Source organism: Anguilla rostrata, chromosome 1 (genome assembly GCF_018555375.3).
Source record: "Anguilla rostrata isolate EN2019 chromosome 1, ASM1855537v3, whole genome shotgun sequence".
Classification (NCBI taxonomy): domain Eukaryota; kingdom Metazoa; phylum Chordata; class Actinopteri; order Anguilliformes; family Anguillidae; genus Anguilla; species Anguilla rostrata.
The window spans coordinates 77789095-77805584 of NC_057933.1; the positions used below are offsets into that span (position 1 = coordinate 77789095).

General features: G+C 48.0%; 1 protein-coding gene across 2 annotated transcripts; it reads right to left on the reverse strand.

The window, feature by feature from the left end:
* Positions 1–3220: 3220 nt before the first annotated feature.
* Positions 3221–12949, reverse strand: fam167b (family with sequence similarity 167 member B). 2 transcript variants are annotated; one of them, XR_010324542.1, is made up of 3 exons: positions 12358–12949; positions 5670–6043; positions 3221–5532 (listed from the first exon to the last, which is right to left on the reverse strand). XR_010324542.1 is itself a non-coding variant. In XM_064302552.1 (2 exons), exons 1-2 carry the CDS (start codon positions 12772–12774, stop codon positions 5780–5782), a joined length of 681 nt encoding a protein of 226 aa, XP_064158622.1. In that variant the 5' UTR covers positions 12775–12949; the 3' UTR covers positions 3221–5779. The 2 variants fall into 2 exon arrangements, 1 of the variants encoding a protein (XP_064158622.1); XM_064302552.1 differs by having other exon boundaries at positions 3221–6043.
* Positions 12950–16490: the final 3541 nt, after the last annotated feature.

The window sequence follows — 16490 nt, forward strand, 5'->3', positions numbered from 1 at the left end:
AGGTAACACATTGTACCTTTTATCTGGGTAGTTTCTCTCTCTATCTCTCCCTCCCTCCCCCTCCCTCACTCTCTTTCTCCTCCCTCTCCCCCTCTCTCTCTGCCTCTTTCTCTCTCTCCTTCCCTCCCTCCCTCTCTCTCTCTCCCTCTCTCCCCCTCTCTCTCTCTTCCTCTCTCTCTGTCTCTCCCTCCTCCTCCCTCCCTCCCACCCTCTCTCTTCCTCTCTCTCCCTCTCTCCCCCTCTCCCTCCCTCTCTCTCTCCCTCCCTCCCCTCCCTCTCTCTCTTCCTTCCTCTGTGTCTCTCCCTCCCTCCCCCTCTCTATTTCTCTCTCTCTCAGAGCAGATCGAACATTAGTTATGAAGAAGGGTCTCTCTCTCTCTCTCTCTCTGCCTCTGTCTCTCTCCCTTCCCTCCCTCCCTCCCTCTCTCTCTCTCTCTCTCTCTCTCTCCTCCCTCCTCTCTCTCTCTCCCTCTCTCTCCCTCCCTCCCTCCCTCCCTCGCTTTCTCTCCCTCCCTCCCTCCCTCCCTCTGTGTCTCTCTCTCTCTCTCTCTCTCCCTCCCTCCCTCCCCCTCTCTCTGTAGGTATGCAGTAATCTCTGTGTACATCAGGTACACCTGGTCTTCCCTCCATGCCCCAGTTGCGGTGGGATTCCGCTTGGCTGGGTGCGCGTCACTACGACATTTCGGTTACCCGCCCCGTTCCGCTCCGCTCCAAATTTTCGGCCCACTTTTGGGGGAAATTTTTGTAATTTATTTTTGGTTCACAACATTATTTGCGCAGAAAACTCGAGCTGCGATGTCGCCGTCAGACAGCGACGGGGTGTTAACACGCGGCGAATGTCACGGGGGGCGTGCGTCGCCGTGGACGCCTGCAGGTGTTTCAACCGGTGACCTCATTTCTCGTCTCGTGGCTGCTCTCCAACATCCTGCCGTCTGACGAATTTAACTCCGGGATCTCCCTCTCCGCCTGAGCTAACGTGTGGTGAGCGTTCTGGCGGAATAAAATGGCCGCCGTGCATCACCCAGGTGGGTGCTGCACACTGGTGGTGGTGGTGGGTCAGGCCAGTTCCCACTCGCCACTATAAAGCACTTTTGCGCATTCAGAAAAGCGCTATATTAATGCAATGAATCCTTTATCCCTCAGTTACCGTGACAATGGCCGCCCAATCGGTTATTCCCAAGCCCAGCTTCATGCTGTTGTGTCACACGTATAGTATAGACCATGCAAGCCTGTTACTACGCCGAAGGATATAATCATCACGTACCGCACAGTCTATGGCTGCATGCCTCGGGCCAAGGGAAATTTCAGCTGAACAATGCGAGGACGTAGCACAAAGCGTGGAGGAGCTAAAAATCTACGACAGCGCCTTCGATGACATCTCTCTACAGACGCACGCGAGACGGGGAACTGAGCAGTCAGCAGATGCGTTATCGGCGCGTTTGTCCAGGTGCTGTGCAGCCCGGTGCAGTTGTGTTGTGAGGGGCGGCAGCGTAGCGCAACGGGTCAAGGAACTGGGCTTGTAGCCTTAGTAAGGTCGCAGGTTCGAATCCTGGGTAGGACACTGCCGTTGTACCCTTGAGCAAGGTACTTAACCTGAATTACTTCAGTATATATCCAGCTGTATACATGGATGCAGTGTACAATGCTATGTAAAAAGTTGGGCAAGTCGCTCTGGATAAGAGCGTCTGCTAAATGCCTGTAATGTAATGTGTCACAAGGTCCAGCGGCAGACGAGGAAGAGGAAGACAAGGCACTGTGAAAGGGGCTGGAGTTTCATTTTTTTGGGGGAGTGGGGGGGTGCTATCAGAACAAGAGTCTAAACAAGCCAGTGTTCATTTTGGTGAGCTTCAGGTGGGTGAAGAATTTCCAGTGCGTTAAGACGTGTGAGAGCTCAGATTCGTTTAGGAGTTTCTCTCGTTCGTTTAGTCTTTGTGTAACGTTTTTGTTCTGTGTCAGGTTCCCCCTTGCGAATGAGATTTCGATCTCAGTGGGGTTCTTCCCATTTTGGCGCGCTCGTTTCCAAAAAAAAAAAAAAGCCTGAACCCTTCCCCAAAAAAAGAACAGAAAAGATATGCGAGCGCGCGTGTCAAGTTTTCGGCCGAAGCGCCTTTACGGACGCTGTGGAAAAGGCGCAGACGCATCAGCGGCGTGCCGTGCAGCGTAACGGACGGGCGTTGGCCCGCCGTCGGGCCCGGGAACGTTCGGCCATTTTGTGCCGTTTCCACAGGAAGCAGCTGGCGTCCGTCCCTGCTCCCGGCCCGTCCGCGGCGGCGCTGCTGCTCCTCCCAGCCGAGCGGGCGGGGCTCCCAGCCGCTGCTCAGAGGCCCGCAGGTGCCCCCCCCCGGGCTCAGATTTCGGCCCGAGGACGGCCTTTTGGAGAGGCGTGGATTACGGAAGCTGCGCGATAAGATTACCTGCGCGTACCTGCGTGTGTCTGCGCAAGTCTGTGTGTGTCAGCGCGTACCTGCCGGTACCTGTGTTTATCTGTGTGTACCTGTGTAAAGTTGTCTGCGACTGTGGGGACCAGTGTGTATCTGTGTGTACCTGGGTATACCTGTCTGTACCTGTGTATATCTGTGTGTACCTGGGTATACCTGTCTGTACCTGTGTATATCTGTGTGTACCTGGGTATACCTGTCTGTACCTGTGTATATCTGTGTGTACCTGGGTATTCCTGTCTGTACCTGTGTATATCTGTGTGTACCTGTCTGTTACTGCAGGGGACCTGTGTCTACGTGTGTGTCCTCGGGTGTACCTATCTGTAGCTGTGTGTATCTGTGTACATCTCTGTGGACCTGTGTCTACCTGTGTGTCCTTGGGTGTACCTATCTGTAGCTGTGTTTACCTGTGTGCATCTGTGTGTACCTGTGTGTTTGCACATACCCAGCTGTTTCTGTAGCTGCCACAACCTTTGCGCACGTGCGCACACAAACACCATCGCACAGGTGGGCAAACGCTGAGGGCATTTTCCCCAAAATAAAAACTCTGCAGCCCCAAGGGACGGAAGGGGTGACCTGGTCATGTGATCGGGTGTGGCCGGGGTCATGTGACAAGCCGAAGTGCTGGCTTGTTTGGCAGCGCATTTAAGGCTTAACTAATGGCTCGTCAGAGCCGAGCAAACCCCTGCAGCTCCCAAACAGGGGTGGGTACACAGTCCTCCAACAACAGCCTCGGGACTGTTCTAAGTCACAGGGCGCAGGGATCAAACGGAGACGCTGAACAAAGGCAATGTTTTTATTAAAATATTTGCATTCTGACATTGACGTTCGCGCGCTGGGCTTTGAAGGAAAGCAGAGTAACAAAGGGAGCAGTTTTCAACACGGGTGAAAGCTGGGCACTGCCCCGCAGAGTCATTGCCATGGTCTTCCTCCTCCTCCTCCTCCTCCTCCTCCTCACCGCTCTCTGAGCCTTAAGGAAGAGGACGTCGTGAACTCGAGCTGCACGCAGCAGGGCTTCAGGAAGCTGCGCTGTCTCTCTCTCTCTCACACACAGGCGCTTCCTGTACGGATCAGCCATAAGCAGAGATGCACACGCGCAAAAGAGCGGACGCGTACACGCTAGCATACGTCCAGCCCGGGGGAGACGACTTGGCGCGCCCCACGAGCAGAGGCAGAAGCACGTGGCCACGCGTGTTGAATCTTAGCGCTGAGTCGACATTCTTATCCACAGGAACTTGAATACGCAAAAGAACGGGAAACATTTTGAAATGTGATCCGAGTGCACAGCCGAACATTCACCTGAACGGCCTTAAAACAGGACCCACATACAGGGATACTCAGACGCACAAATACACACAGGGTCAACGTACGAAATAATAACAACTTTATGACTCCAGGTCAACTCACACAAAAGTTGAACGAAGAAATAGAAGGAAAAAAAAGCAAAAAATTACACTCATCTCATGTTTGGGATTTTCATCTGAACCAAAAGTAAGAAAAATTATATTTTTATTTATTTGACAAAATGCTTCTCTGTTAATATTAATATTCTCTCCAGTGTGCCTCCGTTGCCTGTTGTCAACTTGAGACTGGTCCTCATTGGACGGACATTTGACGGACAGTCAGAAGGAAAAGACTTTGCTGCCTTTGCAAAACTTACTTGCACCGAATTGTACACAAACGCACACCCTTTCTCCCTGCTTTCTCTCAAAATCATTAATTCATTCATTTAATTTCACTCTCTTACACACTCACTTGCTTTGTCTCGTTTTTTCAACCCAGAGCACACTTTAAAAAAAAAAAATTTTTTATATGCAGGGAGGAAAAACAACATGAAGACATTCTGACTAATCCTCTTGACCTTTAAAAGCATGTGGGTCCTCTTGCACTAAGGAGATACGAAAGAAGGAAGTGTTGGTGGGAGACAGAAAAAAAAAAAAACTATCTTGACATAACAATCAAGAACATAACGAGCTGGGGAACCCGAGACAAAGGCCAAGATTTCCCTCATTCGCTCTGCCAACTTCTTGAGAACTATTTGGCTATTTCTGGTCCCCCCCCCCCCCCCCCCCCAAGAAAGAAACAATAATAATCTTTAGGGAGGGAGAGCAGCTCCTGTTTCCTGTATCTTTGCCCAGACAATGAAGGGGCACTTTGGAGGAGAGAGGGAGGGCAAGAGAAAGCAGAGGCACTCTCTCTCTCTCTCTCTCTCTCGCAATCTCTTTCTCTCATCTCCTCTCCCTCTCTCTTGCTTGGTTGCTCTCTCTCTCCCCTCTCTCTTGCTTGCTCTCTCTCTCATCCCTTCTCTCTCCGTCTCTCTCGCCCTCCCCTCTCTCTCGCTATCCCCCCCTCTCTCTCTCACTCTCTCTCGCTTGCTCGCTCTTTCTCTCTGACACCCCCTCTCTATCTCTCTCTCTATCCCCCTCCCCTCTCTCTCTCATTCTATCTCTGGCTGAGTAGCAGTGTTTCTCATGTTACCCTGCCCTCGAACCCATGACCCTGGGGGACATGGCGCTTTCTGACAGGGAAGAAAAAGGAGCGTGGACACAGGCTGACCCTTTGGGTTTTTGGGGTCACCCATCACCCGCGTGTGAGGGGTCCCTGAAAAAAAAAAAAAAAGAACAGAGACACAGCCATCCCACAGTGATGCTAAGAGATAAGCCCTGTGGTTGCCCCCCCCCCCCCCTTCCCAGTTTTGGGAGTTCTGGAAGGGCCCAGGAAGAGGGAGACAAGGCACTGTGAAAGGGGCTGGAAACAAAAAAGAAGGGGGAAGAACATCATTGGAGTGGGCGGGGCTTAATCGGAATGGAGGCGGGGCCCCAGTGGAGTGAGAATCCAAGTGAGTCGTCCATTTTGGTGCCGCCCCAGTGCTTAAATAGTCACATGAGCGGGTGGGAGTGTGAGGGGGGCGTGGCTTCACCAGAGTGGGGGGGGGGAGCCCCAGCACAATAAGAATCTAAATGAGTCGACCGATGTCCATTTTGGTGTAGCCCAGGCACTTAAATAGTCACATGAGGGGGTGAGGGTAGGGGTGGGGGGGGTGAGGGGGCGTGGCTACACCAGAAAGTGGGCGGGGCCCTAGGAGAGCGAGAACCTGCGGGAGTTGATGTTAATTTGGTGCAGCCCAGGCACTTAAATAGTCACAAGAGAGGGTTGGGGATTAAGAAGGGGGGGGGGGAGGGGGGGCGTGGCTTCACCAGAGAGTGGGCGGGGCTCTAGGAGAGCGAGAACCTGCGGGAGTTGATGTTCATCTTGGTGCAGCCCAGGCACTTAAATAGTCACATGAGGGGGTTGGGGATTAAGAGGGGGGGGCGTGGCTTCACCAAAGAGTGGGCGGGGCCCTAGCAGAGGGAGAACCGGCGGGAGTTGATGTTCATCTTGGTGAGCCCCAGGTGCTTGAGGGGCGTGGACAGGGCGAAGGCGGCCTTCATGGGGATGTCGCACAGCAGGTCCGACTCCTCCTCGCACTCCTCCAGCTCGTAGGTGGCGTCGTCCAGCATCTCCTTGTGGCGGTGGCACACCTGCTCCACCTTCAGCCGGTGGATGTCCGCCCGGAGGCGGATCAGTTGCCGGGCCAACCGGTTGTCCTGGAGCTGCATCTCCCTCTGGGGACGAGAGACATTACATTACATGGACGGAGTGTAGCACAGTGGGTAAGGAACTGGGCTTGTAACCGAATTGCTTCAGTATATATCCAGCTGTATAAATGGATACAATGTAAAATGCTGTGTAAAAGTTGTGTAAGTCGCTCTGGATAAGAGCGTCTGCTAAATGCCTGTAATGTAATGTAATTACATTATATTACATTTATTGGGCAAAACCACGTACAATAAGTGCATTCCGAAGGTCAGTGGAACGACTACAAAACAGAAGGTCCGATAAATTACAATACTCATTAATGTAAGTTATTCATAGCCATGAACACATTGAGTCCAGTTCACACAGTAAGCATAGGCTAGGCCAGAGAGTAACGTTAAGTCAAACCAGGAGGCACGACGACGAGCCACAACATCAAGATAACGGTACGATACAACAAACGGGCCTGAGAATCACCCCCGAATTAAAGCCTCGCTCTCAATGCACAATGCACTGTTTTAAAAAAAAACTGCATTCCATTGCATTACATTGAGTGACACTGTATTTAATGGTTAGGGAACTGTGGTTTTAACTGTAACGGTTCCAGTTTCAGATCCCTTGTAGGACACTGATTCAGGAACTTGAACACCTTTGGTAAACATCCTGCAGTAGACATACAGTAAGTTACTCTGAAGAACAGTACCTGTGATGTGATGTGATTTCTTTTCATTCTGTTTTTTACAAACATGTTTAAAGTTGCTTACTGCATTATTGAGCAGAGACTCACCCTCAAATCAAACCCCACTCTCAATGCATAATGCGCTGTTTTTTAAAATTGCATTCCATTACAATTGGGTGACCAGTGTAGTATAACAGTTAGACAACTGGGTTTATAACGTTTATAAGGTTGCACAGGTTTGCTTCCCAAGTAAGACACCGCAACAGTGCCTCTGAGCAAGATACTTTACATTAACTACTTCAGTATAAATCCAGCACAGCCGTTAAAATGGAAAAGGCTACTCTGGGGAGGAGATTCAACGTAATCCCTCTTAATTTCTGTTTTTACAAGCAAAGCATTTCACCGTGCTTGCTTTATCATTCAGCAGTGAGGACGAGCCCAGACCACAGGTGTCAAACTCTGTGTCCGCTGGTTTTTTGGAGGTGGTCTCAGCACTACCGTTTCATTAAAAGTCGTTGATTGGCCGAGGAATCCACACGCGTTTTTGTCAAGGCCTCGATTGGCAGTTGATGATCGAAAGGAAGTGACGAAAACACACACAGACGCTGCGGTCCCCTTGGGAATTCAGTTTGACACCCCTGGGCTGGGGTGTCAGGGAGTGTGTGTGTGTGTGTGTGTGTGTGTGTGTGTGTGAGTGTGAGTGTGGGCATGTATTACTATCTTTGTGAGAACCAAATGTCCGCACAAGGATAGAAAGATGAGGAAAAGTACGCAAGGTGGGGACCTTTTTCTGGTCCCCACAAGTTCAAGAGGCTGTTTTAGGGTTAGCACTTAGGGTTAGGGTTAGGGTTACAATTAGGTTAAGGTTAGGGTTAAGGTTAGACATGTAGTGGTTGGGGTTAGGGTTAAGTTTAGGGTTAGGGTTAGAGGTTACGGGATGAATGTAAGTCAATGGTAAGTCCTCACAAGTATAGCAATACAAACATGTGTGAGTGTGTGTGTGTGTGTGTGTGTGTGTGTGTGTGTGTGTGGTGTTGCTTGTGAGTCTGGTGGCTGGTGAAGAAAGGACACAGCAACAAACAAATTAGGTTCAGCCGGACTTTTGTTCACGTTAGATATGTTGCTCAAACAAGCGAATCAATTTGCATGCGGATTCAAACCCGCAGGACCTTCTGATTGCCTGCTGATTACTGCACATGTAATCCCGCATGTCACAGACCTTCTTTCTCCATGTAAACCTGCGTTTGTCAGGGGAGGGGTAGGATGGGGGAGTTGGGGTTGGGGGGGGGGGGGTTACTGGTTTTCTCATCCTGCCAAAACATTGTTGCTGCCTGTAGTGACAAACCCCATGGCCTGGTTCTGACTCCCAACCATACTGGTGCCCACACAGTAAAACGTCCAGTGTTAATGCAGCTCTAACAGATAACATTTGGTCCCAGTGTTTTCTGTTGAGAGATGAATTAGCACTGTTAGAGTTGAATTAATAATTTTACTACGCATCTGTAGCCAGAAAATACAATGTTTTTGTGTTAAACTGAGTCTCACAGAGTGAATTTTACTCTAATAACAGAATGCATTCCATCCCTCGTGGAATATAAATAGTATAAACGGAAAAGTTCACGCTGAGCATTTTACTGACGTAGGTGCATAATCGGTTAAAATAAACTGCTTTGAATAAGTCCATGAAAGGTTAAGCATGTGCGCAACAAAAAGGCTAATCTCTGTATTTATTTAGTCACGTATAATCTCATTATTCTGCTACCGTTATGGAGAAATGCTTAGCAGGGAGTGAAGAGAAGAGTGTTTTCTGCGTAACAATGACAGCGACAAATATTCGTGGAATTCCTTAAGCCATCAGAGAGATGGGCAACAGGGTCGGGGTCAATTAAGGAAATTAACTGAAATCAAATTTTTATTTAAAAAAAAAAAAACCCATAATGTTCTGTGGGGATTTTTTTTCAGTAAATGAATCGAGTTTCATTAATTGGCTGAATTGAACTGATTTTTTGAAATGAAGTGGAATACTGACATTACTGGATTCTACACCCTCAGAAGAAAGGGTTCCAAAAAGGTTTTCTGTGTCTCCGTGGAGCAGTGGTCACCAACCCTGCACCTGGAGAACTACCGTCCTGTAGGTTGCCACTCCAACCCTATGAAAGCACACCTCGTTCAATTGCCAGAGATCTCACTGAGCTGCTAATTAGTAGAGTCGGGTGTGCCAGATTACAGGCTGAGATGAAAATTTACAGGACGGTAGATCTCCAGGAACAGGGCTGGTTACCACTGCCGTAGAGGAATCCTGTCGAGTACAAAGGGATCTTTATCCGGCAAAATGGGTCAATCTGGGAGCGTTAACACGACTCACACCTGCCGTAGAGGGTTCCGGAAATAACGAAGAAAGGGTTCCCCTATGGCGACAAATAAATAAATATAAATTAAAAAAATATATCTGAGAGTGTAACCTGAGATAAATAAACAGCGAAGGGCAAACAAAAGCAGGATTACTATCCCCTGAGGGATCAGGTCACAGTCATTTCCCTTTTCACGAACCACAGAGCGCTTTCAGACAGCAGTTCCTGTGTCACTGTTCTTCTCAGCCGGGACTGACAGGCAGACAGACAGACAGACAGGCAGAATATTATTATTGCTGGCTCTTATCCAGAGCTACCCAGCGTAGCATAATGGGTAAGGCGCTGGGCTTGTGAGCTGAAAAGGTCAATCGAGGTTCGATTCCTGGGTAGGACGCGGCTGTTGTAACCCTAGAGCACGGTGCTCAACCTGCATTGCTTCTGTCGCTATATATCCAGCTGTACCAATGGGTGCAATGTAAATGCTGTGTAAGTCGCTCTGGATAAGAGTGTCTGCTAAATGCCTGTAATGTAATATGCAGAATTATTATTATTATTTATTTATTTTGCATTTCCCCACATAGCATTCATTTATACAGCTGGATTATATGCTGAAGCCATTCAGGTTAAGTACTATAGGCCGCGACCCAGCTGGGAATCAAACCTGCAACCTTCAGGTTACAAGCCCCGGTTCCCGCACCGTTACGCAACGCACTGCTGGACAGAGGACAGACGCAGACCCCCCCCCCGGCTGCTTGCGATCTCGCGGGACGCGCCGTTCCCACGTCTCATGCTGCGGACGTAGCGGCACGAAGCGGCACGGCTGTCCCCCACGGGGGGGGGGGGGGCTAAAGACCGACGTCCCGGGCGAGGGAGCTAACGATGGCTTCGTTGTTCCTCCACGTCCTTGGCGTCATCACTCCTCGTAGCGGTGGTGCGCGCGCGTGCCTCCAGGACACCGCCGCGGCTGCACCACGCCCGGCAGACGGCACCCTTTTTTCTTTCTTCCCTTTCGTGTTTACGATGTACAAGAACCCCACCCCATGTCACTCACTACATTTCACAAGCCTCCCCCCCCCCCCCTGACCCGGGGGGCCACACCCAATGCAACCCTATATTGGACGGTTAAATGTGACACTTCTCTGAACATTTTTTGGTGAGCCTTCATCAGGGGAAAAAAAAAGCTATGGCGTTAACTAACCAAATCATTCTATTCATTCAGCATGAATTAAATAAACACGAACAATACCTCTAAAAACATAAGATAATCATTTTCGCGCCACCTCTTAAAAGGAGACACGTGTCACACACATAAATGGTTTTCACTGCTGCGCATTACTGAGCATCAAAGAAGCCCACAGCAGATCCTAACAGAAAGTGTGAAAAGAATTCACTTTCTCGTGAATTAAGGCCAGTAAAATCGATTTCCCTGCATACCGTAGTCTCTAATTACAAGCTTGGTGATATTTAAGTTCTGCAATAACAGTATTATCTTCTCTGTTGTGGATCCTGTTCTCATACACCAGCCAAGACAGGAACTTGTTTTTTTTTTGGCCACGGCTTACAGTGCAGGTGTTCTTCCCGAAATAGAATCTTTAAAATCCACCGCACGCATAACCGCACGCATACCGACTGTCAAAAGCAACTGGGTGAGCCGAGCATTGCAGTAGGAACCTTTCACCCGTAAACTACGGCTGCGCCTGTAGGTAAACGGCAGGAAACCTATTCAGAAGTTCACGAGCGCTTCAGCTGCGTCTGTCGTTTTTGGGTCACGGTTCATCTCTCTCTGTGAGATTGTCTTCAGGTTGTTTTCTCCCATTTCGTAGATTTCAATACAATAAGAGAGGGACTCTGAGACCTGAGAATTACTGGGTTTTGTCCCCGTTGCAGTTTTGTTTTGTTTTTTTGTTTCGTTTTTTTTTTTTTTTTCAAGGATATTGAGCTCTAAATTTTTTGTCGGATTATTGCTTCCTAAAAACTGGAATTACGCCTAGGTTTAATTTAATTTTTATTATCACCACACACTCAAAGAATGAAAAATACAACATTTATTCTTGCTCTCATTTTGGTTAAGAAGAAATGGCCACTTCGGACCCGGTAATTTTCGTGTAGCGATTTACACTAAACCAATCTTTGGGGCAGATTTCTTCACAAGTTTATCCCAGCAAATATTTCTTCATAATGGACTGACTAATGCTTTTAGTGCCTGGGGGGAACTGCCACAACGCTCCCCCCACTCCAGACAAATGCCGCCTATAGCACCTTTTTGTGTAAGCCATTTCTAAGGTAACCAAGGAAATGATGATTGTGTTCAGTGTCAGCTAATATGACATCATAGAACTGACTAGCCGGCTTTTTAGCGAGCAAACTCTCGAGAACTGACGGCGTAACCGAGACAACCGCGCAAACCAGCCGACACTAGCGAGAGCTAACATTGACAAGGTCCAGGTGTATTTGCCTCCCGCGCAAGGTATCCAGGTAATTAACGGGGCATTGTGACGGCACAAAGGAGTGCACTAGAACACAAACATGTAAATTGGTTCCCGTCATTTGTATTGTGTTTCTCAAGCTCCTGCAGGTCCCATATTGCTCTGAGCTAGACCCATCGTCTTGGACATTGATCGCAAATAAAGCGTTCACTGGCTGTTCGTGATTCAGTTCATTGCCCAATCAAAACATCAAAACAACTTTCATTGATTTGATTTTTGGATAAAATGTTAGGCATTCCCCTTTCCCATTTTAAGACACGTATAGCTTAAAATGAGAAAAGCGAATGCCTTACATTTTATCCAAATGTCAAATCTCTGAAAGTTATTTTGATGTTTGTGACTGGACAATTAACTGAATCCAGAACAACAAATACATTCTCTATTAGAGATCAATATCCAAACCAGCGCTCCATCTGTATCGCATTCCTAAATGACGATACACATCACAATGTTATAATACAGACTGGGTGTATATTGTATTGTTATTTAGGACTGCGATACAGATGGAGAGATGACATGCATTGCATTGTAACTGTATTTTGATCGTATCGTGACCATTCCTATCGCGATAGGTACTGTATGGCGATTGGCGAGGGGCACGAATACACCTTTCCATACCTTCAGCACGCATTCTTAGGAGTCCGCCCAAGTCAGTTTTTAGGGAGGCTATGTGTGCTTTCATCGACGGTATGATGCGGCGTTACTTTTATTTTCATTATCTATTAAGCTCTGTGTCGTTTTCTCACTGAATTGCATGCCTTGCGTTTAAGCTTAACGGCGGTAGCCTGCGCGTTTGCCGAAGTCACCAAACAGTCGCCGCAACTCACCAGTTCTTTCCTCAGCCAATCCAATGCGTCGTCCAGCGTGTCAAAGCCACAGACGTTACGGACAGTCGGATCCGAGTCTTTGTCCATCACGACTTCCAGCGGGTTCGCATCCGCCTCTGCGGCTAACGGGGTTCCGTTCGGGCTCGTGGGCGCCTCTTCCCACGGGCGACTCTGCAATCTCTCCTTCCACTCCAGATACGACGGCCGACGCGTCTGAAGTTTCAGTTTTTCGGTCAGCGCTTTGAGGTTGTCCAGATCCTCGGTGTCTCCGCCGGAGTCCTCCTCACCCCCCAGCTCTTTAAATTCCATGGTCGGGGAAAGTGAGAATGTAGAGTTGCGCGCGGAGAGGTTCCCGGCTGTGTGGGCACTGGCCGTGCCGGAGAGGAGTCCTGCTGTAACCGCAGTTTTCTCATTCATAGAGCGTGGGATGTCTGGAAGTTGCGCGTGGTTCTGCGCTACCCTTGCTCCTGGAGATTCCCATTATTTTTATAGCGTCAACATATAAGAGAAGTGACCGCCCCTATTTCTGTTACGAGGAAGAGAGAGAGGGAGAGAAAGGGAGTGGAGTTAATCTGGCTTACGGAAGTTTCAGACGGATGACAAGACAGCCTTTCCCTGCTCGGTGGCCACTCAGATGACCACGTGTCCACTGTAAACACGCTCGCGCGTTGCGCCGCTCTTGTGCTGTGCTGTAGCAGTGACTTAGTGAGACTTCGAGTGTCGCATTTCAAAGTTCTAACAATTAGCAAAGACGTTTAAATATTAAGCGGTTGAAAAAAATGTGAGACTGCAATTTTATCTGGCAGGGGGGTGCATCAATCCGACAAATAAACATATTGTTATTGCAATTATTTTATTCTGCCCTAAAAGTATTTGGATCTCAGAGACTGTACTGTGCAGAGCTACCAAATTTGATATATCGCTTGAAAATGCCACCCGCTGCGCAGTCTCTAAAACCCGTCCACAATGCCCACACGGTGACACTCTAACAAGGCATTTTACATTCTGACCTGTAGCTCACAAACCGTAAAGCCTAGAAACATGACATTTTATCGTTCCTCGTTTACTGTTTTTATAACTCCAATGCGTTTCGCCATAACAGCCTCACAAAGTGTGTGGTGAATACACTTATACAGGAAGTGAGGCGTAACTTTCAGAACGCTGCATGTGAATGACACGAAACTTTTTACAGATGAATTCGGTTCATGGCCGCAAGGGATTATGATTTTTATTTATTTATTTATTTATTTACACTCTATAGCCCCACCTTCAGGTTAGGCACGTTCTGTGCCTCTTTGACCATAACCTTGGCATTCTTAGGCTTAGATTAACAATGCAGCATTTGTACATTCAGTAAAGAGGGCTGCAAAATGTGAATGTTTTTTTTATTTTCTGTCAAATGTTATTCTTCATGATTTAAAATATTGCCCACCAGTCACAAAATGAACTCCTCTGACAACGGTGGGCCAGTGTTCAAGAAACACAGGATTTAGACCCTCTGGAGTATGCTGATGAAAATGTATCAAATTAATTTTTGTAATCCAAAGCAGTTGGCCGCAACGCACTTTTAAAATTTGTGACAAATATTGGTAAAAAGTATGTGACGTGTAACCTCTGAATAACGCAGGCACCCTGGATGAAACTTACATTCCCACGTTTGTCTGAAGTCCACACAGCATACTGAGTACAAATAGTTGTGCTCCATAGCGCCACCATAAGATGGAGCATGTATTTGTCATATTCTTTTTACTCATAACTCCTCAACTACTTGGCAATACAATACAATACAATACAATACAATACAATACAATACTTTCCCCTCAGGGGAAATTTGTTTTCACAGTTTTTGCCTTGCAGCCTCACATAAATACATAGATACATACAGTACAGTATATACACATAACACACATACCAAAACCAAAAACCCTTCCATTCCAAGATCCATCCTGGAGTCAGGTGTTTTGCGTCATTCATTCCATCCTGACAAATGCACCTCTGGAACAAGTGCTGCACGGACCTCGTGAATCGCTGCTTGCGGCTATACGTATTGTTGCAGTTGTTGTGTATACGAAACGAAACCCGTTCGCGCGGCAGAAACCGACGCCACGCATCAATATCAATGTCTCTCGTCGGCGTGCTCGTTTTTCACAACGTGCACGGCGCCGTAGCTCACGTTTCCAAACGCGTCATTGTTGTTGTTTTCGTTCGGACCTCGGGACGGCATACTTAGGGGCGAAGTGCTGGAGTGCATGTGACAGAGGCAACGCTCCGGTGTGAATTTTAGCTTGGGCTCGCAATGGGTCTTAAAGGTCAGCGCTCCCGTGTCTGCGAGAAAAGAAGGCCCGTTACGCTCGCCCCCACCCCTGAAATGACGAAAGTTCGCAGAGAAATCGAAAAGGCTACAAAAACAACTTCTGCTCTTTACTGCGAGAGACTCCACGGCATCACAGGGTCCTCAGCCCTGGAGCCCGTGTCGCAAAGCAGGATTACTGAGATAGCTGGCTAACTGCGCTGAGTAAAACCCTGTATCACAAAGCAGGATTACTGAGTTAGCTGGCTAACTGCGCTGAGTAAAACCCTGTATCACAAAGCAGGATTACTGAATTAGCCGGATAACTGCGCTGAGCAAAAACCCGGAACAGCTCTTTTTTTTTTTTACTTCAGTCCGTGTTCCAGATTTGGGAGGGTTCTGGGTTTTTACTCAGTGCAGTTACCCAGCTAATCCAGCAATCCTGCTTCCTGAAGCCGGCCCCTGCTCCTGGACAGCCTATGGGGTCTGAAGGTTTTTGTTTATTCCCAGCACATAAATTAAGAGTGAGATCAGTGCATTGCCCACCTCACCCAGTTTCATGGGTCTAAATTTGAATCTGATTTGCGAAAGGAGAATTGCAACCAGCAGACCTTGTGGCAGTCTGGGAACCACTGCATATTAAAGCATATTTAATCGCAGTGTTTTCCTGAAAGTATGATGTATGAAGGAACTGGAATCTAATTAGGGAAAATTTTATTTATCATTATTGTTATTTTGCATAGATTGGCACAGTTATGGGCACGCGGAAACGGGTGCCGGGTTTCATCGAAATGGATGCCAGGAAGAAAGCCACTCGGCAGGGTAACAATATTTCCGTGAGAAAAACGTCACCTCGTTTTCATCGTGGACACATGGCGCCATCTGGTGGAAGTCTCCAACATCACCGAATTGTAGGGACTTCACGTCAAAATGGCTAATGGGGTAAAATTCTAGCTCATACAACCAAATATTTAGTGGAGTATTTTTGAACCTGTATTTAAAAATAAAACTAAAAAAGTCAAAAGAAATACATGTGTATATCCTTTTGTTGATTCAATTTGGATAGCACATACTGCATGTCCAACAGCGGCCTATAAAGCCGTTTGTCAACCTTGGGTGTCTACGTACAGAATCAAGGTTCTCCCCAGGAAGTTATGACAGAGTAGTGCTGGGGTGTCTGACATGGCGTCCAATGATACTACAACGGATGCTGTCAGTTCTAGAGAGACTGAACGGAAGCTGTAAGTGGTGCTGTCATCACAAGGTGGTGCTGTTACTACAGTTTGAATTATGTGTGTGTGTGTGACAGAGAGAGAGAGAGAGAGAGAGAGGGAGAGAGAGAGAGAACATGCTGTGTGTGTGTGGTGTGTGTGTGCCTGCTGTGTGAGCGTCTGTGTGCATGTGTGTGTGCATGTCGGCGCATGTACGTGTGTGCGTGTATGTGTGTGTACACGTGTGTGTGTGCTGTGTGAGCATGTGTGTGTGCTTGTGGGCGCACGCAAGTGTATGTATGTGTGTGCGCTTGTGTGTGTGTGTGCTGTGTGACCGTGTGAGCATGATCGTGTGTGTGTGGGCGCACAAACGTGTGTGTGTGCATGTGTATGTATGTGCGCGTGCGTGTGTTCATGTGTGTGTGTGAGCACATGCATGTGTGTGCGTGTGTGTGTATGCGCTGAATGTGTGTGTGTGTGGTCAATTCAATTTTGTCCGCAGGCCTGCAGCTCTTTTTACAGATACACTATCACAGGAAAACAGGAAGTAGGAAAATTGGAAAGGATCTGAAAGATCGGGGCTGAGGGCTGAAACGCCAAAACTGTGGTGATTTTAAAAAAATTAAAAAAAA

Bases quoted from the DNA above. Each gene is read 5' to 3' on its own strand.
- fam167b (XM_064302552.1), bottom strand. From the start codon at position 12,774: ATGAATGAGAAAACTGCGGTTACAGCAGGACTCCTCTCCGGCACGGCC. The intron at 6,044-12,357 runs GTGAGTTGCGGC...TCTCGTCCCCAG, and splicing joins ATTGGCTGAGGAAAGAACTG to AGGGAGATGCAGCTCCAGGA.